The 27,977-nt window shown below is 30.4% G+C and overlaps 3 protein-coding genes and 1 pseudogene across 6 annotated transcripts in view; 1 reads left to right on the top strand and 3 right to left on the bottom strand.

Moving 5' to 3' along the window:
* The window catches only part of LOC149888891 (uncharacterized), a 380,578-nt gene that overhangs the window by 335,400 nt on the left and 17,201 nt on the right, over positions 1-27,977 (top strand). The window lies entirely within an intron of this gene.
* Positions 2,894-9,439, bottom strand: LOC149888894 (uncharacterized). 3 transcript variants are annotated; one of them, XM_090087960.1, is made up of 5 exons: positions 9,322-9,378; positions 7,805-7,911; positions 3,728-5,069; positions 3,544-3,638; positions 2,894-3,469 (listed from the first exon to the last, which is right to left on the bottom strand). In XM_090087960.1, exons 3-5 carry the CDS (start codon positions 5,064-5,066, stop codon positions 3,278-3,280), a joined length of 1,626 nt encoding a protein of 541 aa, XP_089944086.1. In that variant the 5' UTR covers positions 5,067-5,069; positions 7,805-7,911; positions 9,322-9,378; the 3' UTR covers positions 2,894-3,277. The 3 variants fall into 3 exon arrangements, with proteins under 3 accessions (XP_089944086.1, XP_089944085.1, XP_089944084.1); XM_090087959.1 differs by lacking the exon at positions 7,805-7,911 and having other exon boundaries at positions 9,322-9,439; XM_090087958.1 differs by lacking the exons at positions 7,805-7,911; positions 9,322-9,378 and adding an exon at positions 9,009-9,214.
* LOC149888893 (uncharacterized) lies at positions 10,790-12,885 on the bottom strand (annotated as a pseudogene). The gene is made up of 2 exons (XR_016452632.1): positions 11,282-12,885; positions 10,790-11,181 (listed from the first exon to the last, which is right to left on the bottom strand). The product of XR_016452632.1 is annotated as an uncharacterized LOC149888893 (transcript).
* On the bottom strand, positions 15,674-25,059 carry LOC149888892 (uncharacterized). Its single transcript, XM_090087961.1, has 4 exons — positions 24,936-25,059; positions 16,333-17,686; positions 16,150-16,244; positions 15,674-16,022 (listed from the first exon to the last, which is right to left on the bottom strand). Exons 2-4 carry the CDS (start codon positions 17,681-17,683, stop codon positions 15,831-15,833), a joined length of 1,638 nt encoding a protein of 545 aa, XP_089944087.1. The 5' UTR covers positions 17,684-17,686; positions 24,936-25,059; the 3' UTR covers positions 15,674-15,830.

The raw sequence follows: 27,977 nt of genomic DNA, 5'->3' as shown, positions 1-27,977 counted from the left end.
AGTTTGCTAAGAAGTTCAAAAACATGCCGTTAAGTTTCTGGAAAAAGATCCTGTGGAGCGACGAATCGAAATTCAACTTAAAGTCATCTGATGGAGCCCAAAAAGTATGGAGAAAAGCCGGAGAAGCCTACAAATTAAGCTGTGTGAGAGGAACTGTCAAGTATGGCGGGGGTAACGTGATGGTATGGGGTTCAATGGCTTGGAAGGGTGTCGGAAAACTCCAATTTATTGATACTTTAATGGATCAGGTGCAATACAAAAACATATTAAAGCAAAATTTGAAGTCATCTGCTCGAAAACTTCGGCTAGGATCTGATTTTACATTTTAGCAACATAACGATCCCAAGCATAGTGCCTCTAAAACCAAGGAGTGGTTTGCTGAAAATAATGTTGAGGTCTTGGAATGGCCCGCACAATCACCGGACCTTAATCCCATTGAACATTTGTGGGAAATTTTAGACCGAAAAATTGGAGATCGGTCATTTTCCAAAAAAGATAACCTCAAAGTGGCAATTGAAGAAGCCTGGGAAAAGATTCAACCAGAAGAAACAAAATCTTTAGTTGAATCAATGCCTAGAAGTTCAGAAGCTGTAATCCAAGCAAAGGGAGCCCCAACAAAGTATTAAAATAATTGTTTTGTAATATAATAATTTGTTATGAAACAAATAATGTGTTTGATCGAATATTTTTTTGACAATAAAAAAACGCGTTAAGTTCCTTTATTTTAGGACTGAAAACCTTGTGATTCATATTTTACATTAAAATAAATAAATTCTATTTAAAAACATGTTCTTTTATTTTCATTAATCTTGAGTTTACCAAAAAAGTCTAAATTTATGAAAATACAGCACTTTTCTTAGGAAAAATATTTTTAAAAATGTTTGGTCGGATAATTTTTGAGACACTGTATCTCATGCACTTACATCTTGTTCACCCTCACAAAATTATCGCATTATTCATAAAAAGGAAATTCCCACACTCACAATCAAACAAAAAATATTTCTCCCAAGTCGATTGCTAAGACAACAAGCCTCTAAAACTAAACTACTTAGGTGTTTTAAAAAAATTGGTACTTTCTCTTTGATTATTTAGATAATCTAACAGAACGTGTCAATTTTTTTTATCTCAAACATTTACAAGAACAGACACTTTCACTAATAAGAATCAGTGTCATAATGATATTTTCTCCATTAAAATTACTGTACAGTAAAATTGCAGAAATTTGCGGATGGGGCTGATATAAATGTTGTGTTAGAAGTTATATTATACATTTATTATAAGATTATATTAGGAGAAAAGAGGAAGCATGTGGTTTGTTAAATTAAGGCTATTTCAATTTTTCTTCCTATGAAACTTTTATTAAGCAATACAAAAATTAAATGATAAGTTACTTTCCGGGCTAGATTTAGATTCACTTTTTATGTAAAGTTATGCATTTTCCGTTATTTTTAGCATTAGAAAACTTTACCTTTAAGAACACATATCAAATAAGTTCACCAATAACTAAAAGCCATAAATTATTGAAATATTTTACTTGACGAATGAGTTCAAATATACTCACACCAGCGCTGTAGAAACTTGCAAAACAACATGAAAAACATATGGAACCAACATCATTTTAGTTAAGTTTAAATTTTTCTCACTTTAAAGCTTTTAGTGACAAAACAAGATTAAAATAATTATTGTTTTTATTTTATAAAAGAATTAAATGAAACGTTTGTCGATCCAATTTAGGGAATGCTGGATATTTTAGCTATATTATTTTTTATCCAATGAAGAACCGCAGAGCTATACCAATTCCGGTAAGATTTGCGTTACCAAGGGTCACAACAATTATTTTTGAAATTTTAAATTAATCAAAATTTTATGTTACCATCAAATAAGTTTTCATCCCCTTGCCAATATCTCTTTTGTTATTCATCAATTTGTGGTCTACAATATCAAAGTTTTAATATTGCCCTTTAAAGTTAACATTTTCTCCTCTCTCGTTTACATCGTCAGGAAACTTTTAGACATTCAAATAGCTCCTGACATCGTAAAAGTTAATATTTTTGTACACCTTGAATCATCCCAGAAAATATAAACCCCACATACTGTATTAAAAAAGTCAGTAAAATAATACCGGTAACAGTAAAATTTTATCGAGTGTAAATTAAAAACGCTACACCGGAGTATTAAGGAGGGAAAATGAGAATATTATAAACATCATCTTCAAGTTTTACCCGACTCAACCATGCCACATTTGAACAAAGAAAAGAGCGAACCAACCAAAACACCAGGTAGGCACACATGTCTAATGACATAAAAAACGAATAAGTCCTACCATTAATATTTAAAACTGTTTTCTCAAACATGACTTAAAACACAATGATATGATTTTAATAAGTAAAGTTTTAGAAAGTTCTGCAGGTATTTTGATATAAAAACTAAACAAAAGAAAACTCGTAAAACCTGTTTTAGATTAGAAGTTAAAACAAAAGTACACAGCTTGAAGAAAAAGAAATCCATAGTCTGTAAGAGAATTCGAAAGAACATCTGCGGACGGATAAAAAAGGAACGATAGAGAAAATCTAGAGATTTTTTTTTGGTCACTTTGGAGTGTTTTTATTAGAAAAGATTTTGATGAAGTGTTTTATTTTTGGAGAGCTTTTGAAGATGTATTAAGAAAGAGTTTTAAGAGATTTTAAAAAAGGATTTTATGAGAAAACAGTTTTAAACATTAATGGTAGGACTTATTCATTTTTCATGTCATTAGACATGTGTGTCCACCTGGTGTTTTGGTTGAATCGCCCTTTTCTTCGTTCAAATGTAGCATGTTTGAGTCGGGTAAAACTTGAAGATAATGTTTATAATATTCTCATTTTCCCTCCTCACTGTATCGACTAGAAATATCAATGTAAATTGTGTTTTTAACTACGAAGAAGCCTCCCAGTTTGACAATTACAGAATGGATGGTGCACCAAACATTTTGAAAAATTCTATGTGCGTAAAATTTCTACAAAATTTTACAAAATTGCAAATTCATTAGTGAAAAAAAAAAGCTTTATTACTTCTTCTTTAAAATACTTCTACATTAAAATCAGAAGTAATCAGCTTAAATGTACATTTAATAAATTCATTTTAGATATCTTCGAGTTATTAAAAGTAAAAATCTAGTTTGAGAAGTATACAATGTAAAAAAAAAATATCAGGAAAAAATAATTTTTATTAATAATTGCTTTTTAAAAGATGGTTAAAAATCCGAAAAACCAAAGCGTATTTTACGGAACAACAACCTTTACAAAGTTTTAAACTCCTTCAAATCCACATTTCGTGTTCTCCACCAATAGTAAGAAAGATGACTGGGCCACAGAGTAAAGTTTTCTCCGTTTTTATTAAGATACCAAGACCCACACATTCCAGAAAACGGACGCTTCTTTGTCTCTGAAGACACATAGCGCTGAAAATCTTCATTTATTTCACTTAATACCTAAAAACAAATACCGATGATAACAACCTACAATTAGTGAATTGAAAAAGTAAATACGCAATAAAATCGAATACCTCAATTGATTTCAATCCTTGATCTGTGCACTTTAAAATTGCGTCAACTATGAAGTTCATTTGACACTCAATCATCCAAACAACGGTGTTGTGTCCTGCAAAACCAGGTTATAAAAGAGATATTAGTAAAACTCAAAAACTTATGTCGATAAATAAAAATAAGTTTACTGACAAGTTCACATACCTACTGCTGTGTTCGGTCCTAAAAGATAAAAAAGATTTGGATACCCAGGGTACATTATTCCAAGGTATGCATTTGGTTTGTCACCCCACCTTTCGTTGATTGTAACTCCGTCTGGCCCAATTACATTCAGGTTTTTATATGAAGCTGCAACATCAAATCCAGTTGCATAAACCAGTACATCTATTTGATAATCATTATTATTCGTCTTTATGCCATGCTCTGTCAGGCTTGTTATTTGATCAGTGACTAAGTGAACATTTGTTTTGTTAAAAGCTGGAAGATATTTCTTTGATGGTGTAATTCGTTTACAACCTAGGTCATACTTCGGAATCATTTTCTCTTTCAACGAGTCGTTGTCCAACTGTTCTCGCATACGTTTGATCGTAAAGTTTCGGGTTCTTTTCGTCAAAAATGATTGATTTCTGAGTATTGTGTAAAACAAAAGCTCCATTGTGACGAAAGTATACCATCGATAAAACAATAAAATTATAGGAAATTGTCTAAAAATAAGTTTTACTACTTTTGGGAAAGTGTAAGAGGGAAAATCGCTTATTACCCAAGGTGGAGATCTTTGAAAAACATACAAGCTCTTCACTTTATCTGCAATACTGGGAACGATTTGAACAGCAGAGGTACCCGTACCTATAACTGCTACTGATTTACCCTCTAAACTGCAGTCTTTTTTCCATTTGGCGGAATGAAAACTCTCCCCTTTAAACAGGTCCCAACCATTTATTTCAGCAACCTTTGGTATGTGAAGACCACCTATTCCAGAAATAACGAAGTTACACAAAAACTTTTCATTATTTGACGTGACTACTTTCCATGTCTTCGTTTTTTCATCAAACTTGCACTTTTTTACTGCTGTATTGAATCTCATGTATTGGTGAATATCGTAAAAGTCGCATACACTTTTTAAGTACTGCAAAATTTCAGGTTGGCTTGCAAATTCACTGCTCCAGTTTGGGTTAGGATAAAAAGAAAAGCTGTATAAATGTGCTGGCACGTCACACGCACATCCAGGGTATACGTTATGCAGCCAAGTACCTCCGAGTTCTGGGGCAGCTTCAAAAATAATGAATCTAATCCTCTCTTGCTTGAGTTTTATTGCTGCACAAATTCCCGAGAACCCTGCGCCTACAATCACCACAAATATTTCTGATCGTCTGTTTAAGCTAGCATTTGAAATACGTTTTTGTTTGTTAAAATAGAAGTAAGTTATCATAGATAATCCAGCCGCAGCAAACCAAGCGGAACTATAGTTTAGCATCCAAACGAGGAATACAAATGCGCAACAAATTGGTACCGAATTTCTTAGAAGCGCTCCAAGGCTAGCCATATTCTATATAATAGTGAATAACGTATATGTGTATATGTATATATTTTTTTCTTTAACAACAAGCTTCTTTAACTCTTTTAATCAAAATACCAAAATAATTTGAATGAAGAAAATTGCTAAACCGATTTTCACAGGCAGCATGTTTTTAACTTAACTTTTTTTGAATTAGAGTGTGTTTGGGCTTTGATTTTAGTACACTTATGTGTATTAGTTTATTCACTCTTATATGTAGGGGAAAACCTCAATTAATGGCACAGTTTTAGCAAAATACTTTTTAAATGTAGATAAAATTGTTTAATATATATATTTAAATGTTTGACAACCACCGACTCTTGCTCAATGATATAGTGAAACAAAAAAATTGGATTTGCATTTGGCTATTGGTAAAATCAGAGTTTTATTGGAGCATGACATTTGTCCCATTCATAAAGTATGTCTCATTGAATGGGACAAACATAAAAGAATTAAAAATAAACGTATTTAATTCAATCATTTTTCAAATTAGTTTATTAATTGTAAATATAGCTAAATATATAGATACATACATAAAGACCGCACAAAAAATGTTTTTAACTTTAAACTTTTTAACTCTAAATTTCAATCAAAGTAGAACTTTCTCACTTTAGAATATTATATTTAGTTATTTTTATTTAAGTAAAATATTGCAGTATAAAAGTGTGTAAATAATACACATAGCCCATGGGGGTAAAAGTAAGGAACTGCAGCATCCCTCTGCTGAGATGTAAATAATACCTTAAAAAATTCATTCAATAAGTTGCATTTTGTCCTATTCAATATGCGCATCACTTAATCCAAAAATGATTATTCATACCAAAAACACTATTATTTAAGCTTGAATGTTTTACACACTGTAGTACTAGAGACTGCTATCTATTTAAACATGGAATTTTATTTTCCATAACTTCAAAGATTGCTGCAAAATTAGAAAAACAAAAACATTTTAAAAAATTACTTTTTACATTCGAAAACACAATAACATCCATTGTCATTACGGTCATAGAGCAATAGGATGGATGAGTCAGTTAGTTGAATTCTTTTTTCTATCACTCTTTGTTGCAGGAATTTGAATATCCTTACATCGATGGTTGTATAAGAATCTGAGTTTGTCCCATTCAATAATCGTCCCATTCATTAAGGTTCTCCCCTATTAAGTCCATCTCTAAACAAATCCCTTAAAATACTCACAGTTACGTAATAGGATAAGGAACATTTCTTTGAAATCAAAGGAAGACTTTTCTCCTCAGCTTCACTTCTGCATGCTTGAAAAAATGCTATAGGAATCATCCTTAGCATGCTGTTTAAACCAGCCGGATATGTTGCCTTGAAGGCAAAGAAATAGTGGGCCTAAAAAATCTGTTAAATAGGCTTTGAAAAATTACAAATAAAAAGATTTAACAATATCTGTATAGTTTAAGTCATATGTTTTTATTAAATATAAAATGTACTTTTTTTCGAAATACTGAAAAAGTGCTGTGTTATTGGTCAAAGAAGTGATTAACAGCGAAAGATCAAAGAATGTTATAGCAAACACCCAGTGTATTTAAACTGCCTTTAGTTTTTCTAATAGCAACCATCTAGATCTTCGTAATTGTTGGTTTAAGTTCGCCAACCAAGCTGATTTGATCCTCTTAGAAAACTCAGCAATATATATCGATCAATTTGAAGATGAATATTTGAATAGAGGTAAACGAATAACGTTGAACTATTCCAAATATCCTACATCAACAATTATTACAAACCAAAGCATCTTATCACAGCCAACTCTGATTCAATCTAGCTCAGTTTTATGTAAGCCTCCGCTTGTTACTAAATATAATCATCATTTGCTCTATGAAACTAATGATTTCAGAAAGTATGATACAATTAAAAGCATTGTAGATCTATGATTAATAATACTTTTTGTCCAACAAGGTTTTCTATTGAAAGAAGTGACAGTTGTGTGTTATTTCTGAATATTTTTTTTATGAAGGGATGTTACTCCTTACATTGAGAATATTACAGTTAAAGAAGACTTCAGCTTCCCATGAAAGGTAGTTAAAAAATAGTAGTTTTAAAGCAGAGTGGGCTGTTTTATTTGATATATTGAATTTAGAAAAGCGTATCTAGTTTCATAGACAAAGTTTGATTGGTGTAGATGATGATGGTAATTTATCTTCTGGTATAGTTGTGTTCATGGTGGCTTAGCATGGAATCAAACCCTTTTTGTATTAAGGCTTTTCCAGAGTTTCGAATTTCTGGTTCTTTGATTAGTTTACATGTAGAAGAAACATTGGAAACTTTATAAAAAATATCTTTTACTACTGAGCTGTCATGACTGAGAATAATGGAACAAATATTTGAGCATTAATGTTCAGCATGGTAAATTTGGTAGTCAAGTTAACGACATATTTTTTATTTTTATTGGACACCGAGTTTACAATTTAAATGACTGCATTCATCAGAAATTACGAGGAACAATTAACTTAACTCAAATCAGTTGCTATTGCCACCTTTTGGCTTGATATAAATACTGACAAAATCAGTAATATCATGTAATACTGACAAAAATGACCTTTTCATGATATTGCAAAAGTTTTGAAATAATATTTAGGAGAATGAACTGTGTTACGACTCCCAAGCTGTCAATGCAGCTGCTTACAAAATAGATTGTAATCTAACTGCCAGGCATCATTAAGTTTCAATCAAGTCTTATCAGGATATCTATAGAAAAAGCTAACCTTTACGTGGTAGTATGCTTATTGTCTCATCTTGGCTCTCCTTATTTAATGTCAATATGGTGTTAGAATTACCTCAATTTCCTTCTCAATAGCCTTTAAGTAACTATCTAAAAAGTGCACATTACTGGCATAATGTGTAACATAACTAAGCAGATAATGCAATTATTTTATCTATTTTCGCCAAAAATTATTACAAAAAGTAAATAGTTGATTGGATATTATAAAATTCAACTACAAACACAAGCACAATAGCCTACGTATAAATGATTTAGCAAATAAATCAGCAGCTGTACAGCTGTACTTAAATCGCGAATTTCTGTTAAGGGTGGTTTAACAAAATCTTCTAAGGCCTAATGTAATTAGGTTTGTAATGGATTACTCATTTTGGACACTGCAAAGAAATTATTATTAAGGTATTTGCATAATGTAAAAAGGACATCCTTGTTGGTGCTTGAAACATATCAAGCAACTAATAATGGTCTTATGTGTATGGAACATGAGGAATTGGAGAGTAAATTGATAAATACAAATGTTACCTAAACATATTTCAACAATAAGCAACATCAAAAACCGAAACATCAGAAAAGATGAAGTTACTCCTTTTAAAGGTTAACAGACCTTAAAGAATATTAAAAAAACACATAATAACATAGCATACATATTTGTTTCTTTGACAAGCAAAAGAATATTGATTTAGTGGAAAATTTGTGATACAAATGTGTTGTTTCTTCATAAATAAATTTATTAGCTGTAAATTTGAAAAAGAAATATCGATCACTATATTATAGAGACCAAAAGATTTTGTGGAGAAAAGTATGATAATGAGTAAAATAGCTAGGTCGCTTTGTTTAATGTGACCATTATTTATTGTTAGCTAAATGTCTAAATATTTTTAGGTTAAAAGTTGATATATATATATATATATATATATATATATATATATATATATATATATATATATATATATATATATATATATATATATATATATATATATATATATATATATATATATAGACACATAACTTTATATCGCATAAGCGTTATTCTATTGTTTTTCAGTTCAAATTTTTCAAGTTTACCACTACTAATTACTCGTAGTGGCTAAGACAAGCTTTATTTTCCTTCTAATTGCGTCATTTTTCCCTTACGTCATTGCGTCCATTCAAGTTAAATTGTTAAAATTTATTATTTTAATTCTTACTAGTTGCATTAGCCCAGCTTGGTTGGAGCAAACATAAAAAAATTAAGTGTAAAATTCACTTCAAAACACATTTAGTTTCTTATTAAAATACTCCATTTCGGATATTTGTTCCCATATAGCTTTTCCTATGATTACTTGTGAAGAGATTTTTTTAAAATCTTCAGCATTATTTATAACTTTTGATTTTCTAATCTAATGTGGACAAAATCAAGACTTTATACTGAAAACAAAATAAAATTGTATCTTTTGAGTGATAAACGATTGAGATTAACTATTCAAATAAAAAGCAACATTTTTGAATAAACTTTCTTACCTCTCTTTTAGTAACTAAAAAATTATAACAAAAAATGTTTTCTTACTGCTTTTATCGTTTAAAAACTAAAAGCAGGGAAGTTATGTAACTTAATCTCCAACAACGGTTCTTATCTAAGAATTTGCTTTTAGTGCTTAGGGCTTTTATTTCAATTATACGATAAGATAAAAGATCATGAAATCGAGGTTTGTTTTAAAATTGTCTCAGACTTTTTGTAACTATACCATCTCTAACGCTTAAACTTTCAAATAGTTAATATGCGATTATACTTACCGTTTTTTTTTATTTAGCTTCTACATTTTGTTTCTGAAAAGGTTTTTGATGCACAATTTTTCCCCTTGCAAAATAGTAAATAATGTCCTAGGGGATTGTATTAATGAATTATGATGCATTAACTTCATAATTTAAAAACATAATTGCATTGAAAACTTATATGGAGAGAAAGAAAAAAATTCTTTAAAAGCAGTTCCTGACTTCTGCAAAAGTTGCATTTTCAACAAACAACTAAAATCATATCAGTACCCCAAACGTAAGCAAAACTAAGTCAAATTAATACTTTTTTACTGAAGAGCAAAAAGGAAATTTCTATTATATCTATAAATATACAAACTTATAAATATATAATAAATGTATAATATAAAGTTCATTATAGGAAAAGTAGACGCATTTACGCTTTTTCCTAATCCGTTTTTTTTTGAATATCATAAAAAAAGTAATTTTAGTTGATAAATAACAATTCATTTTTTTATAATATTCAAAACAGTTCATAAATATTTCTTACTTAATTGATTAAGCTTTTATTACGTACAAGTAAAAAAAAACGCCAAAAATGTTTTTAAAAAAGGCTTAGGCGGACTAAGATTTTGATTTTCATACAATCGAAAGCAGTTCGCTTAGCAACAAAGTAGCTGATAAGAATATATAAAGATAAAACCATGAAAATCAACAGAGAAGTAGAACGTAGTTTATTAGTTAGATTGCATTTTGTCAGAAATACTCCAAAAACATTTAAAACAGTATGCTGCTTTAATATTTGGTGGCATCCAAAGTCATACTGGACCTGGATGCTCAAAATGCATTACGAGTGCGAGAAGAGTCATATATCTTATCGTGTTTTGCAACTAATTTTGATAATAATTTGTATCTTTTTATAATTGATGTCAATCATCCTCTCCCCCAAATTAAGGGTTGACTATGTAAGGACTGGTGTACACACCCGCGATATGTCGGAAATATCGCGGGTGACTACCTAAGGGATTTTTAGCAACAGTTTTTTATTAAACTTTATGAAAAACTTAGTTGTTTAAGATTAGTTTTTATTCACAATTGAAAAGAACCAGAATCGAATATATATATATATATATATATATATATATATATATATATATATATATATATATATATATATATATATATATATATATATATATATATATATATATATATATATATTAGGGTGGTCCTTATTTATAAGGAAAAAATTTTTTTTTCGAATTGTTTTGAAATTATTTGCCAGAATGGACCTTTATATAAGACATGAAAATATACCAAATTTCAGCTCAATCGGTTAATATTAACACGTGCCGCATCGACGCTGAAGTTGTAAGATTCAATGTAAGGCAGTTACCTATAAGAACGACAATGTACGCTCGACTGTAAACATAAAATTACACTTTTTTTTTTAAATTTTAGTATAAAAACATACTAATTAAAATGAAAACGGAAAATAAAGATATAGTTTATCCTAATACTATATTTTTTATTTATTGAAATGATACATCCACTTCAGATACATATTTTGGATTAAAGTAAGCCTCCTTTTGTGGCGACTGGGAACTCTCTCCCGTACTCCTGAACAACCTGAGTAAAATAAAAATAATATTGAATGTGTTTTCTAAACCTAGCCTATAGAATGTGTTTAAGAAAAAAATAACAAAAAATTAAATTTTTTTATACATACCTGTATCAAAAATTGTTTTTGATGCTCATTTTTCGTCATTTTTTCATTGTAATCCTCAATCAACTTCACTCCTCTTTCTGCAATATCATTTGTACATTTTAAGGTTGAAATGATATTTTTTCCTGTGCGATAATCCTCTCTGTTTTCCCAATTCAGCGGATCGTCCTGAAGAAATTCAACACAAATACCGAATCGTTTAAATAACTGAAGTGAATTGGCGGACAATAATTCAGTTGGTAGATTTTTTTGAACAAAATTTTGGACATCTCGGATTTGCAACGATAGTTTTTTCTCAATGACTTCTGTCTCTTCATTTTCTTCTTCTTTTTCATTCACAGTCTCTATGTTTTTACTTGCACATTCCATAATTTTTTGAGCCATTCTAATTTTTTCAACTCTCTCAATTCTATCCTCAAATATTGCCATGGCAGCACACTCTTCACTTAGATACCATAAGTGGTTTAAAAATTTTGTTATTGCAATGGTTGCAATGTTTTCATTTATATTTTTAAATTTAACCAATTTTCTCAAAAAATATATATCATTTAGGGGAGATCCTGTAGTATTCGTTGCTGAAAACCAGCTCTCTACATAACAGTATACAACGAAAACGCAAATTTCTGCATTCAGTTTTGAATTATCCTTTCTCATTTTCATTTGATCGCGAAATAAAAAAAGTTTTAAACAATAAATCGCTTTAGACATCCATCTCGCTAAATGATAGGCACCGGGGGCCCTAAAACTCATATTTGTTTTATCTCCCAAAAAAATGAGCGTCAATTGCAAAAACTCTTTGTAGTCATCACATGGTTGCTCTTCTGCAAGTTGCTCTTCTGTTTCACAAAATAAATAATTTCGGGCGCTACATCTTTCAGTGCATTATAAACGGCTTCATCGCTGGTATAATCTAAAAATTTTATTTTATCAATATTCTTCCAGTTTTCTTTCAGTGCTTTGAATTGAGCAATTTCAGGGCCGGATGCTACAATTGCTTTTGTCCTCGTGAATACACCAGCCAAAACGACCTCAAATTTATGGTATTGGCATGGAAGCCACAAAATATCTCGCCCTAACCTTTGTTGAAGCAGAACTGCAGCTCCTTTTATACGTCCAGTGTTTGATGCTGTAGTATCAAAACAAAAGGCTTGAATTTTTTGGTTAAATTCCATTCATCAGTGATATGGAACACAGCAGAGCAAACTTCCGATCCTCCTGATGATGCAATTCCAGGTACTCCTAATAACTGTTCAAAATCTAAACCAAACGCGATCACAGGAAGCCGATCAATTTTCTCATTTTTTGTGATATCAGGCAATAATTTGGAATCCCAATGCACTTCAATAAAATTTGCATCATTTCCTACCGATTTTATTGATGAATATTTTATTTTCCGCAAAATCTCTCTATTTCTTTTGATAGACGATCTATTGAGAACAAACTCGGTGATATCTATATTAAGAGCTTCTAGGACGGCAGAAATAATATGCATTGCATCCCTGTCACTCACTTTAAATTTGTCCAAGGCAGCGGCCAGGCGAGGTATCATTAACGTCTTTCGTCCTCTCTTGTTTGAAGATGGACCCTGTTCAGATTCCGATATTAAATATGTGTCATCTTCACTGTTGTCTTAATTTATCATTTTTTTCTATAAATCTTCGTTTTCTTTATCTTCCATTTCAAAATATGCAATCAAACAACTATAATTTTCCAACAAATCTTCTTTTCTTTTCAACTCTGCAGCTGTGCGTTCTTCTTTCCGCTTTTCCTTACGTAATAATTTGATATCTACTCCCAACATACAACCTACTCTACCTTTCTCCCTTTGCTTAATTAAAAATTCTCTATCTTCGGTGATTTTAATCTCATTTAACGCATTTAAGGTGGCAATATCGAAAAGGTTGTCTAAATCTTCTTTAAAATCATTTTCTTTTTCTCTCTGCCGTTCAGTATCTCTAATTTTAGATTTTTTTAAACTTCTGACATTATCGTACAAAGATTTTAATTTCGAAATACAGTTTGAATGGTTTTGAACTGGGATTCTTGCTTTTTTCCAAAAAACGACCACTTTATCAATAACTAAAGCACTGCTGTCATTAAGATTTAAATTTACCACTCTCATGTTACAAAAAAGTACACTCAAAACATCTCGTTTACATCATAATTTACTACCGCAGATTTGATTTTTCATCACTCCAACTAGATAAATATTTTTCCGAAAAGTGGACATTTTAGCACTTTTATCAATTACTTATATAGCACGTCTTTTCTTATGCACATCATGTACGAAACTAAAACGAATGTAGCATTGAACAAATAATATGTAAAAACAAAATTGACTTGTAGAGACTTGTAGTTGCGCTTGTAGAGAATTCAGAATGCACTTGGTGGTTAGTTGCGCCGACTCGTCATAGCTATGACGAGTCTAACACGACTGTCTAATATGCTAGCATGTTAGACAGTCAGATGCATGAAACTTTAAGGCCAAAGCGGCACGTGTTAATATTATCAGATTGAGCTGAAATTTTGTATTTTTAATGTTTTGGTGTAACTGAACAAAATTACAAATAATTTTGAAAAAATATGAACTTTCGAAAATAAGGACCACCCTAATATATATATATATATATATATATATATATATATATATATATATATATATATATATATATATATATATATATATATATATATATATATATATATATATATATATATATATATATATATATATATATATATATATATGTATATATATATATATATATATATATATATGGATGTATGTATGTATGTATATATATATAAATATTTAAATTAACTAACTAAAAGTAAAACAAAGTTTTGTTGAAAATTCGCAAACTTTTTTAAAAGAAAAAGTTTTATTAAGTTTTTATTTCTCTAAATGCTTCTAAAATAATTTTTTTTAACATTTTCGATTTCAGGCAATAGAAATCTCTACCTAAACCTATTCAGTGCATATTAAACACTAACGAAGTTTGTTTAACTCCGATTTTTGAACTTTAACGAATGCAAAGTGCCGAATATTCGTTTAACTTTGGGTAAGTTGACCGAATTTTCAGATTTAAGCCGTGAAATTCCCAATCGGTTCAAAAAAATTCGGATTTGATATAGTAACCAAATATTATACTAATGTTAGTATTTTGCATTATTGATTAAGTTTTGTCAACAAGGGATTGCTACGATAAACTTTAAAAATATCTTGTTGCAATTATTTTAAACATTACTCATTATCATCATCCTTCTTTAAATCCTAATAATTAAGTTTAGTAGAACTAAACTTAATTATTAGGATTTCAACAAGGGTGATGATATTCTCTTCGTATGCTGAGAAATCTAAGCTTTTTTTTTTAAAAAAAATTGTTTTGAAATTAAAGAACTATTTAAACCAAGATAATGATATATACAAAACAAAACTTAGTGTTAGAAGATAAAAACTTAAATTACCCAAATAGCGTGTTCTGATTTAGCATGAAGCAATCATTTGCTTTTAATAATTTTAATAATCGAGAATTTTTATTATCTATTATTTCCTTAATGTTTAAAAAATGCTTTCACCCCAAAAAATAATTGGTCAAAAAAAGTTTTAGTTCTAAATTTGCAAAAAGTATTGACAAATTATGAATTTAAAACCTTGGTTTTTAAGTAAACTTTGAAATTATTTTGACAATTTAGCCTGAAATTTGACTTTAACTTTCAAATGCAATTTTTACTAAAAAATTCAATTTAAAATAATAACTTAAACATTTCTAAATGAATATTTAATAAAGAATTCCTTTTTAAGAAATTATTGATATAAAAATATTTTTTAACACTGGCTTTTTAATTTTTAAAACATCATAAGAAATGATCAATAAAAAAATATTTTAAAACACCAAGTTTTAAAGCATGAAACATTCTCTAGAAAATATTAATACAAAAAATTGTAAAATGCTTAACTTTAAGTTTTTAAACATTCTTAAAAATTATAAATGCAAAAAAAATTTAAAATATCAGTTTTAAAAATAATTAACCTCTTTAACATAACTAAATGAAAATGTTAACAAGTAAGCATCATAATAACAATTTTAGTTGATTAAAGATTCTTAAAGGAATGCTTAACAGAGTCAAAAAATAAAAAGGGAAAAAAAAAACCCTTAAAACTTTAACTTTTAAGCCTTTTTTGAAAATATTTTCACAATTTATTCCAAGTAGCAACTTCAATTTTCAAATACGATTTTAACTAAAAAATCTAATTTGAATTAATCACTTCAAGCTTCAAAATCAACTTTTAAATTAAAAAAACTTTTAGAAATTATTAATATATATTCTTAAAAAAGTAAGAAAAATTTTAAAAACTCTTAAGAAATAATCAATATAAAACTAGTTTAAGATATCGATTTTAGAATTACATAAGGTATTTGAGAAAGATAACTGAAAATAAAAAAAAATGATAGTATGCATTATAAAAACGGTTTTAACTAATAAGTGATTCATAAGAAAATGCTCAAAAGGTTCGAAAACCTAAGGGCATGCACTGGTACAACAATAATTATAAAGTTTTGAACTCCCTCAAATCGACATTTCGTGTTCTCCACCAATAGTGCAAAAGATGACTGGGCCACAGAGTAAAGTTTTCTCCTTGTTTGTTGCGATACCAAGGCTTACACGTTCCGGAAAAAGGACGTTTCTTTGTCTCGGAAGACACATAGCGCTGAAAATCGTCATTTACTTCACTTAAAACCTAAAATAAAAAGCCAGTTATAAAAATCTACACTTAAATAATTTGCAAATTAAAAGCAAATATCTATGATAAAACTACACATTTAATGAATTTACAGTTTAAAAACACTATAAAAACACTATAGTACCTCAATTGATTTCAATCCTTTATCTATGCACTTCAAAATTGCGTCAACTACAAAGTTCATTTGATACTCAATCATTAAGGTAACACTATTGTGTCCTGTAAAACCAAGTAATAAAAGAAGTATTAGTAAAATTCAAGAACTAAAGTCGATCAATCAAAAAATTTGACTTTCAAGTTTACATACCTAATCCCGTGTTTGGTCCAAAAAGATAAAAGAGGTTTGGATACCCAGGATACATTATTCCAAGGTATGCATTCGGCTTATCACCCCACCTTTTATTAATTGAGACTCCGTCTGTCCCTATTACATTTAGGTTTTTATATGAAGCTGCAGCATCGAATCCAGTTGCATAAACCAGTACATCTATTTGATAGTAATTATTGTCTGTCTTTATACCATGCTCAGTCAGACTTATTATTGGTTCAGTGACTAAGTGAACATTTGTTTTGTTAAAAGCTTGAAGGTATTTATTTGATGGTGTCATTCGTTTGCAACCCAGCTCATACTTCGGAATCATTTTCTCTTTCAACGAGTCGTTGTTTAACTGTTCTTGCATACGTTTGATAGTCAAATTTCGAGTGCTTTTCGTGAAAAATGATTGGTTTCTGAATATTGTGAAAAACAACAACTCAAACTTGACAAAAATATACCATCGATAAAGCTTTAAAACGATAGGAAACTGTCTAAAAAAATATTTTACAGAATTAGGGTATGTTTCTGGAAAAATTCCAGTTCCAAGATCCGAAAGAACCCAAGGTGGAGATCTTTGAAAAACGAACAAACTCTTCACTTTATCTGCAATGCTAGGAACGATTTGAACAGCAGAGGCTCCCGTACCTATAACTGCTACTGATTTACCCTCTAAACTGCAGTCTTTTTTCCATTTGGCGGAATGAAAACTCTCCCCTTTGAACAGATCGCAGCCTTTTATTTCAGTAATATTTGGTACATTTAGAAGACCTATTCCCGAAATAACAAAGTTACACAAAAACTCTTCATTATTTGATGTGACTACTTTCCATGTCTTCGTTTTTTCATCAAACTTGCACTTCTTTACTGTTGTATTGAATCTCATGTATTGACGAATATCGTAAAAGTTGCATACACTTTTTAAGTACTCTAAAATTTCAGGTTGACTAGCAAATTCACTGTTCCAGTTTGGGTTAGGATAAAACGAAAAGCTGTATAAATGCGCTGGCACGTCACACGCACATCCAGGGTATACGTTATGCAGCCAAGTACCTCCGAGATCTGGGGCAGCTTCAAAAATAATGAACCTAATCCTCTCTTGCTTGAGTTTTATTGCTGCACAAATTCCCGAGAACCCTGCGCCAACAATCACCACAAATATTTCTGATCGTCTCTTTAAGCTATCATTAGAAATATGTTTTTGTTTGTTAAAATAGAAGTAAGTTATTATAGCTAATCCAGCCGTAGCAAACCAAGCAGAACTATGGTTTAACATCCAAAAGAGTAATAACAGTGCGCAACAAATGATCACTGAAACTTTTAAAAGCGCTCCAAGACTAGCCATGTTCTAAATAATAGTAATGAATATTTATATACATACATGTATAAATATATAAATATATTACTTAACAGCAAACTTTTTTACTCTTTAAATCATATGACCTATTGATTGAAATGCAGATGACTACCGGACCAGTTTTTCCCTGGATGCTTGTTTTTGACTCAACATTTTATAAATCAACATTTATTTCGGGCCAAGATTTTAGCCCCCACTTATCTGTATGAACCTCATCTCTAAAATAATGGTTTGATTTACTAAGTGTGTTCATAGTTGCATTGAGAAATCATTTATTTGAAATCAAAGGAAGTCCTTTCTCCTCAATTTCGTTGCTACAAGCTTGAATAAAAGCTGAATGAGATACCTTGGCTTACTTTATCACACACTTAATATGTTGCTTTGAAGACAATTAAACTAGTGGGCTGAGAAAATTTCAAATTGGACTTCAAAATTTACGTGTAAATAGATTTAAAAATATCTACATAGCTTCAGTTATACTTTTTTAAAAGTAGAATATTCATTATTTCGAAATACTGAAAAAGTGTTTGGTCGTGAGTTGTAGAAGTGGTTATCAGCGAAAGATTGAAGGATGTTCCAGTTACAGATCGGAAAACGTAAATTAGGTATATAAACTGAATCAAAACTCATTTTTTTTCTTATTAACAACCCATTTACGATATTTGTTCCCTTATGCCTCTGATTACTTGTGAAGAAATATTTTCCACAGTGCTAATAACTTTTGATTTTATTATCAAACGTGGACAGAATCTTAACTTTATGCTCAAATCAAAATAAAATTGTGACTTTTGAGTGTTTAATGGTTGATACTAAATATTCGAAGAGTGTTTAATATCAATTACTTTCTTACTTCTCTTTTAGTAGCTAAAGATTTATAATTAAAAAGGTTTCTTTACTGCTTTTATCTTTTAAAACCTTAAAACATAGAAGTTTTCAAGCAAAATCTCTAACAAAGGTTTTTATAAAGATTTTTGCTTTTATTACCTAGGACTTTTGTTTTATTAGCGCATTACAATCTAAGCGCTTTATAACCTATTTGATTACTCCTGAGTTGTTATTTTTACGCCACCTAACACTTATATCAACAGATCTTTTGTAACTACACCAACTCTGACACTTGCGAATAATTATTATGGGATTAAATTTACTATTCTTTTTTATTTAGCTTCTACCTTTTATTTCTGAAATATAATAAAAAAAAGTCCAAGGGGCTGCATTATTGCTTTATGATGCATTAAGTTTATAATTTAAAAGCTTGATTCCATTACAAATTTTTATTTTTGTTACAAAGAAAGAAGGAAAAGATCTTTTATAAGCAGTTCATGACTGCTGCAAGTGTTGCACTCTCAACAATCAAATAAAACTGATTCAATGCTTTATAACTATATAACGTTAAAACATATTATTAATTTTAAACAGTTGTTCAAATTGAAGATTTTTTCGTGGTTGCTAAAATATACAAAGTTACTTACAGATATAAATGTATAACATAAATTGCTGTAGAGGAAAAATAGAAGTGTTAACATTGTTTTTAATAATTGTAATAGATAAAGACTTCACTTTTTTTTGTAGATGATATAACAAATATTTTGCAAAAAATTCACTAAGAAATCTACTTAGATCATAACTTTTTTTTTACTTAATTTACCTTTCATCACGTGCAAGTAAAAAAGCGCGTCGAAAAATATCAACAAAAAGAAAAATTATTCCCACCAAGTTTTTGATCTTGATACTATCGAAACCAATTATTGATGCAACAAAGTGACTGATAATAGGTATAAAGGATGACACCACAACATCCACCAAGCTGCTTACCTAATACTATGTCCTGGTGTGTCATGGTAAGGTGGAGTCATAAGAAGACCAAGGAGATTCCACCGAAACTTGTTGAGCGAATATTTAGGTATCAATACGCTCAGAAGCTTTTGCTGGCTGTGCATGTAAAAGCGCGTGTTTCGTCTGAGCGTAATACTGAAAGGGTGAGAGCTTTGCCTGAAGTTGTGCATTAACTAAAAAGTGAGACAATAAGGGCAAGAAGCGGTTGTATAAATACCCTCTCCTTCTGCTTAATCAAGTGTTGTAGGACTCGAGCAAACTTTACTTCCATCATCAATTGTTTACCAACCGCTAAAGCGGAACTTTTAGAAATTACAAACTATCAATGAAGTGGAGCTGTCCGACGCCGTATGTTTGGTACTTTTTCATGTTATTCAGGATAAAGTTTTGTATTTTCATTTTCCTCTCTTGATTTTCCAAGCGCTGAAATGATTAGATGCCCAACAAAACCTCTAGGGTTGTGGAAGACCACTGGTACCACTGGCGGTGTTTTCTGTGTATGGGACGAGAGTGTAAGGGCGGTAAAACTTTCCATTAAAAATATTTACGCATTTAGTAACAATAATAACAATGTCTAAATCAAAATATATACAAAATATTAATAGTTACCACTGGTTTTTCTTTTCTTACTTATAAAATTTCTTACTTTGTAAATATTTTTTACTATTTGTCTCATAAATTAATCTTTTGATATTTACTAATACAAATAGTGGCTATAATTATTAATGCTGATGATAATTAACAATGTCATTCAAAAATATTCTTATTATTTAAATTATTCTTACTTTAAAATCTTCTTTCTCTTGTTTTTCCAATATTTTTCTATTTTTAAAATTTTCTTCAAAAAGTTCTCTTTTTGATCTTCTTCATAACTTTAAATAAAAAAAATCAGCAAGATTTTCTCGATTGTTTTTTTTTTGTGTTCACAAATGTTTCCTAAATTAGATGCTATTAGACAATTTATACCGACCTCTGAGTCATGGTTTTCATAAGCAGGTTTTACCGTATATCTTTCGATCAGCGTTTTTTTTCTAGTCTCGACTTGTTTGTGATAATCATAAAACATTTCAAGATTTTTCTTGTGCCTTATTTATTGAACTATTATCATGATATAAATGTAGTTACAACTAAATTTCAGGTCGTTACTAAGAAAACAGCTTTAAACTTTAATGATGTTTATGTGTGTGGCTTCCTGCTGCTTCTCACACTTTTTGATCAAATATTATTGGAGGTTTTAGTCGCGTAAAACTTAAGACGATGTTTCAATTTTCTTTCGTTTTCCCTTCTCACAATGAGCATAGATACGCATCTTAAGATTGCACTCGTTGTGAACTTCAATTGGGATTTTCCAGACATGTAACAGTAGTCTTTATCCATGATTCCTAGAATGTACGTTGCCTTATGAAAAGCCCTTTGATTATCTTCATTCGTGATAATACTTGCTGGATTGCGTTAGACTTCATGGATCTCTTCTTGTTTAGCTCACATGGCAGTCGAGAAGTGCTCCACAGCGTCTTCACCATAGTACAATACTGATGCCATTAGGACTCCATCACTGCGTACTACTACATAGCAGTAGTTATATTGAATCTGCTTAGAGATAAGACAGTTGTAGTTTGAAATAACTTTCTTAATTGGTTGATTTCATGCTTCAATTCCAGCATAATAAGCATAGGAAACGTGCATCAGCTTGTGAATAATAACAAACTTTAGGATATTTCTGCTCTCTTTTAGGATCTCAGTTGGTTATGTTTTCTCGCTTATACCTCAGCACTCCTGCTTATGCATTTGAATAGACACTCTCTTAAGGACGTAAGCAGACATCGACGGCAATATGTTTTACATTTCTATCCTGACAGTTTTCGTGTAATATTTACACCAGATCATTTATTTATTTTGCTTTTTTTCAGGATTGCGTGCATCTGTGATGAGTAATAGATCTAAAGCGCTTCCGATCTACCAGAAAGTTTAAAAGGGTATAGACACTAATTCTAATCAAAGACGTCGATTGAGAACTCTGCGTTCTGCTTTTTGAGTTTTGAAACATCGAGAATTTTCACTGGGAAATCAATTTTATCAAACCTCAGTAGACATAAATGTTCCCAAAAAGTTATTAGCAGTCTGGATGTTAACCCTGTCCTACTTAATATAGCGCAGAGAGTATTGCCCGTTCGAAACGACTGCATTTACATTGATATAATGCTAAAATCTTGCAACTAGTTAAATTTTTTAGAGGTTAAAGAAGCAGGTATCCAACCATGTTCATCATACGTTGGTGTATGAACTCTTCAGTGATGAGAAATTTGAACAACTCACTGGTATCGCGTAAAGTTTTAGCTCAGTCTTTCCAAAGAGTTTTTGTTTTTCGAATGAAAAATTAACAACAATTGCACATGTGCCGACAACTGTTCAAAAGAATATATCGACAGCAGACTTTTTATAGTGATTAGAGATCTTTAAAAAAAGGTATGGACACAAACACCAGCGAGGTACCAAACCATTTGTATATTAATATATAGAATTCCAGGACTTAACAGTACAGTTCTCAAGATTTGGTTTTTTAGCATAAGTTAATTTTAGTAGTATGAATTACCATCTTTCTTTAGTGCTAACAGTAAAAGTCTATTTTAAATACTTAACCAAATTTCTTGTGTTGTGGTTAACAGTATAAGTTGCTGACTATATTTGAGATTATACCGTAAAAGTTCCAGTTAAGGGTAGCTTCACTCGTACTGTTGGGTACAATAGTTAAGAATAGGCCTCAACAGTATGAGTTGAGTTTTGCTTCACTTGTATTTGTAAGGTCGATTCGTTTTCAATAACTTGTAGTGTTGAAGCTATATAGCCTTTCATTGTGAAGCCTCCTTTTTTTCATTGGAGTATTCGTGATTCTTTTGTCTATTTTTATTATGATATTAAATTTACATTGCAATCATATCTGTCATTTTTTTTTAAATTTTATAACCCCTTAAAATTTTTATTAAAGTAAATCATCAATAATCTAATAGACCATGGAGTGCCGAGCCCATCAAACAATCATTGTAGACCAAGAGAAAAGCGTCACCAAATAAACAATAATGAAAAAATAATAAACCCAAGCAACTATTCTGAAAAACCAAGTGCTGAAAAGCATAAATAAAATTAACATACATTTTCCACTTCAAGATAAATGAAGTGCGTGTAAAAGTTTACAGAGGATGCTTTATGAAAGCACTGAATGAAACATAAATACTTATTACTATGGCTGTTTCTAACAGTTTGAGCTCTACAAGTGGAATAACATTACTTGATTTAAGAGGAAGTGGACCACAAGTCAACTACACGTTACTTCAGCGACTTATTGAAGTTCCAAGTTATATTAATTCATTCAAAACAAAAAGGGTGACGAAAAATATCTACCTATATTTATGAACATAAAAATGTTATAATCTATCAAGCTGATTTTAAAAATTGAATATCAGTTCTAAAATTCCTAAAGAAGATACCTGTCATTATTACGATCTTAAGAAAAAATTTAACAAAATTATTGCATGGGGTGATAATGGAAAAATGCATTACACGTTCAATTTGCAAAAGTGCCTCATCACATCCGATATATTTCTAAAGTGTCCTTTTACAAGAGACAGTTATAGACTTATAATCTAATAATTCGTGAGACATCCAGTGGATCAGTTTCCGGCAACATGTGGCATGAGGCTGAGAGAGAACGTGAAGCGAACCAACATACATTTATGGAGAAAACTTCACTTTTGCTTTGATTTGATCAACTCAAATTTTCATAATTTCTACAAAAGCTTAAAAGTTTTAGAAAAAACCAAGATTATTCCGCAAGACCTAGAAAACGTCATAGAAGGTTTATGATCAACGAGTAACTTTTAAAGTGCTTCATAACTTTTAGTTTTATTTTCATCTTTTACTATACTTTCTAACCATAAAATCTATTATTATTTTAATGCAACATTTTTAATGTAATAAAGTTGTCTCATTGTTAAGCACCAATATCTGTTTCAATAATGGAAAAAGAAAATGGTATAATGAAATAATGGCGGGTGGAGTGAGTTAGGGTAGGGGGAAAAATTGTAACTTTTTATTCTTTTATTGGGATATGATATGTAAAAATATAGTACAAAATAGTATACTTTTTAAATTTGAGTAAAAAATTACTAATACTGTCGCTATTTTACAAACTTACGAATCATGGCTCTAAGAGTAAATTAGTGAAGAATAAATTAGTACTAATTGTATTTTTAGCTATTTATTTTAACAAAAAGGGACTTGGGTGAAATTAATGAGAAAAATACTTAGAACACTTTCATTTTAAGCAAAGTAATAATCAACTTTGCTTTCATATACTCCTAAATGAAAAAATGATGAAAAAAAAAAAAAAAAAAAAAGAAGCAAACTTAAAAACCTGAAATGGCTCTAATGTAAAGTTAGTTAAGTTGAACTTGTACTGTTAACACCTGAAACACTGAATATTATCATGCAGTTTGAGGCTATGCGAGCCTTCGCGAGCCTTCGCGAGCCTTCGCGAGCTTGCTTTAAGCATTGGACTGGAAGACGGGGGTAAAATCACCTTACTTCCGCCTTCAGACTAATTTCGTTATAGAAATTGAAATTTTGATAGAACATTGAATGTCAATCGTTGAAGTTTATAATGATCATGTATTCCAGCTCGAGATCGTTCGGCTGACATAAAAAAGACACTTGCTGTTTTCAGTTCAACCAAAGCCTATTTAATTATACAATGTTCCTTCAAAAATTTATTCAATACGTAAGCTTCCCAGATACTTTATTGCAAACAAATGATGATTTTAAACATGCGAAGCCTTTGGCGCATTCATACTAACATTAAAAACAGACGTTTTTAATGTGATGCTGTTACTAATGATGAGGAAGATTGTATTCGATAATTAGGGTAGCTATTAAATATTGACTAATATACAATAATAATAAAAAAAAAAAAAACAAGAAAAATTTTAAACCCTAAAAAACTCTAACAGAAAACAGAAAATCAAAACAAAATTGAGGCTAAAATTAAAATGAAAAAACGCGATTCTTGTTTTCAGACATTAACGTAAAAGATTATGGCAAAGTGATTTTAATCAAATAAATAAACGCATGCGCAATGAAGCCCAAGAATATTGATCGCGCATAAAGCTAGCAACAAAAAAAAATTTTTTATAGGCAACAAAGGATTTTCTCTAACTCATTTCTTGGCTATAAGTAAACATTTGAAATAATTTAAAAAGACTAGAATAATTATTTATAATTATTATTCTAGTCTTTTCAAATTATTAATTAATAATGATTTAAAAAAAAAACAAGAAAACTTGAAATATCTATTTTAGATTTAATCAATTTGCAAAAATGTTTTTCAGAAAGAAGGACAAAAAGCACTTACAGGAATCCCGCAAATTAATGATTACAATACATATGTTTAATTTTTTTGCGACCGAAAAAATAAACTGCAAATATGTCTAAAAATGACTGACTTGTTATACGATAAAAGAGAAAGTGCAAACAAAAAACCAAAATAACTGCTGACGACTAATTAAGTAAACATATGTCCTGGTTTCTTATTTTTCCTCAACAAGTTTACTTCGCAAAACAAAACGTAGTTAGGAATAGTAGTTTGAGTTCCTCCCATAAAATTCACTCTAAAAATCCTCCCAAACTCTTCGCATTAAATCTTCTAAAAAGATCCCAAACTATACGGAATGTTTTTTCGATCGCTGTTTTTCTAAGTCTCCGTAGATGTTTCTTAAATCGAGTATTTTTCTAGAATAAACAATTAATTTTATCTTTAAGTCCCTTTAGTGTTTTTGTCTCGAACTCTGAGTTATGCTTCTCAAACACAGGTTTTACCAGTTTTCTTTTGATAAGCGTTTGTCTCAACTTGTTTGTTAAAACCATTAAATAGTTACAAAATTTTGTTGTGCCTTTCAAATTGAACTGCTACCATTTATCAGTGTTGTTACAATTGAATTTCGTCGTTATTGCGCAAACAGTTTTAATTTCTAACGGTATAACGGGTTTACTTTTTACCGAACTGTACAGGTGTCTATTAGGTGTTTTGACTGTCTTGCACTTTTCTTCAATAGTACTTTTATAAGCTGCTTAAGGTTGAACTCATTGTGAGCGGCAATCAGTATTTTCCAGATATGTAACAATGGTCTCGGACTTTATCCATGGTTCCAACACCAGGAATTTACGTCTTTCAAGACATTTATGACAGTACGTTGCAATATCAAAAGCTCTTTGATCATCTAGAGTTGTGATAATATTTTCTGGATTGCGTTTGACTTCACGGATGTCTTACACTTCAGCTCACATGGCTCTTAAGTAGTGCTCCACAGCGTCTTCAGAGTATATTGTCCACCCAAATTGACGATTGTTCTCATTTTTTATATTTATAACCGTTCTTTTTGGGATAAATAATTAAAATTGTAGTTATAGGATCAATAAACAATAATGAGGTATGAGAGTTTATTTAAAGCCTCATTTCTTAGGATATATAGTATTGATAAGAGATTGGAGTTAATTTTATAGCTTCTGGTGTGATTTTGTTGACAATAAACGAGTCAAATTCTTGTATGTGTTTATAATGCAATACAATCATAAATTATTGCAAATCTTCATCAGTAGCTAACAATGGAACTGGAAAAGGTTTGAGTCTAGGTGCAGGTATAGGCTTTAGTCAAGGTGCAAGCCTCCGTGCAATTGCTTGCCCGGAGGCTTGCAACTAACGCTCAGCACTGTACTTAAGGCAACCTTTTCTATTCACTTATCAAATTTGATTACTTCTTCTGCAAGTAACTCCTTGAGATCGGACTACGTTTGAGCTGTTATCGAATCCATAGTTCCTGTATATTAAACTAATATAGTAACGCTTTGTATAAATTAATGTTTATATTTTTTCTCTCTAATTGGTAAAATGAATTTAAATTATAAAAAGTTTTTTTTGTAATAACATAGTAACGCTTGGTATTTACTAATGTACTTTTTCTCTCTAAAAAAAGTTACATTTTTATATTAGGGGAAAAGTTACGCTGTTTACGCTATTTTTAGTCTAACCAAAGTTAACATTACTTTAGATAGTGTTTCCCAGACACTTTAGTTGAGGAGGCATGCTGTCTACTATCTGGTAAAAACAGAGAAGTACCTGCTTAGGCAAATCAAAAACTTTATGAGACTGGTTGTACTCTAATCTTCAGTGCTAACACATACTATCCTGGTAGTCGGGCTCACCCAGTTGAGGACGGTCGAACTGTTTCAGATACGTACATCCATGGCGGAGTGATGGAGCTCCGTAAATCTGGTTCCAGATCTTAGTCACTCGCACAACTGCACAGTGGACAGGGGGTGAACAAAACCCCTCAAAATCATCTTCTACATTGGCGTAATTTTTAAATGAAATCTAGAGATCTTCTTCTTTTCTTTCTTTGATTTTTAAGATCAGTTTATCAATTTTACCACGGAAATGTAAATGTATTTATTTCCAAATATTGATCGTAATGAAAAAAATCATGTAGAAAATAAAAATGAGACCAGAAGGCGATTTTAAAACATTTTAATACTATAAAAGGTTATAATATATTTAAGTGGTATGATAAATTAAAATATATATTTTATACTTGCATTTTTAAAAGTTTTTTCAAATTAAATCTCTTATTATCCCCAACCTTTTTTTTAACACATAAATTTACACAAGCAGAAAAACAGTAGGCCGTACTAGGCCGCCCATGTGATTAACTTTAAATAACACTCCCATATATATATATATATATATATATATATATATATATATATATATATATATATATATATATATATATATATATATATATATATATAGATATAAATCTAATATTTAAGTTTTTGAGCTTACTTGACCCTAATTAATATTTAATGTTTTACAGGAAAATGCGTTAACTGTGGGACAAAATTGCGAAAAAATGCGTTTAAGTGGTGTTATGTGAAGGGTAGGAAGTTCTACCCGTTCTACAACCATGTCCTAGAGGGGAAGAAAAGTTAGATTGAGTTACGGCAGGTGATTATAATGCCTCAATTGATTTGCGAAAGCTTCTCAATCATACAGCGAAGCTGATAATACAGTCTGATGGCTTAGAGATCAACTCATTATGATATCTAAAATAGGGTATGACGGTTGCACTGGACAGCCTATTTATAAACAGATGTTATCTGAGAATGGTCAGCTTGCCAGCATAGCAGTAGAAGAGCCCTTGTTCCTCACCTATCTGGTTCCCCTACAGATCCGGAGCAAGATGACAGATGAGATTGTCTGAAATAACCCAAAGCCCTCCTACACACTCTATTGCAGGACAATCAGGTTTCAATACATAAAGGAGAGAAAAAATATCGAAGTAGAAGAAAGTAACTTTTTTAAAAAGCTCTAGGCTGTCTCTACAAGGTTGGATCGGTT

Source organism: Hydra viridissima, unplaced genomic scaffold (genome assembly GCF_058129835.1).
Source record: "Hydra viridissima isolate aposymbiotic clone 2 unplaced genomic scaffold, HvirCarnegie_v1 scaffold_5, whole genome shotgun sequence".
Lineage (NCBI taxonomy): Eukaryota > Metazoa > Cnidaria > Hydrozoa > Anthoathecata > Hydridae > Hydra > Hydra viridissima.
Note: the sequence above shows the minus strand (reverse complement) of the source record. Positions and strands in the feature narration are given on the sequence as shown.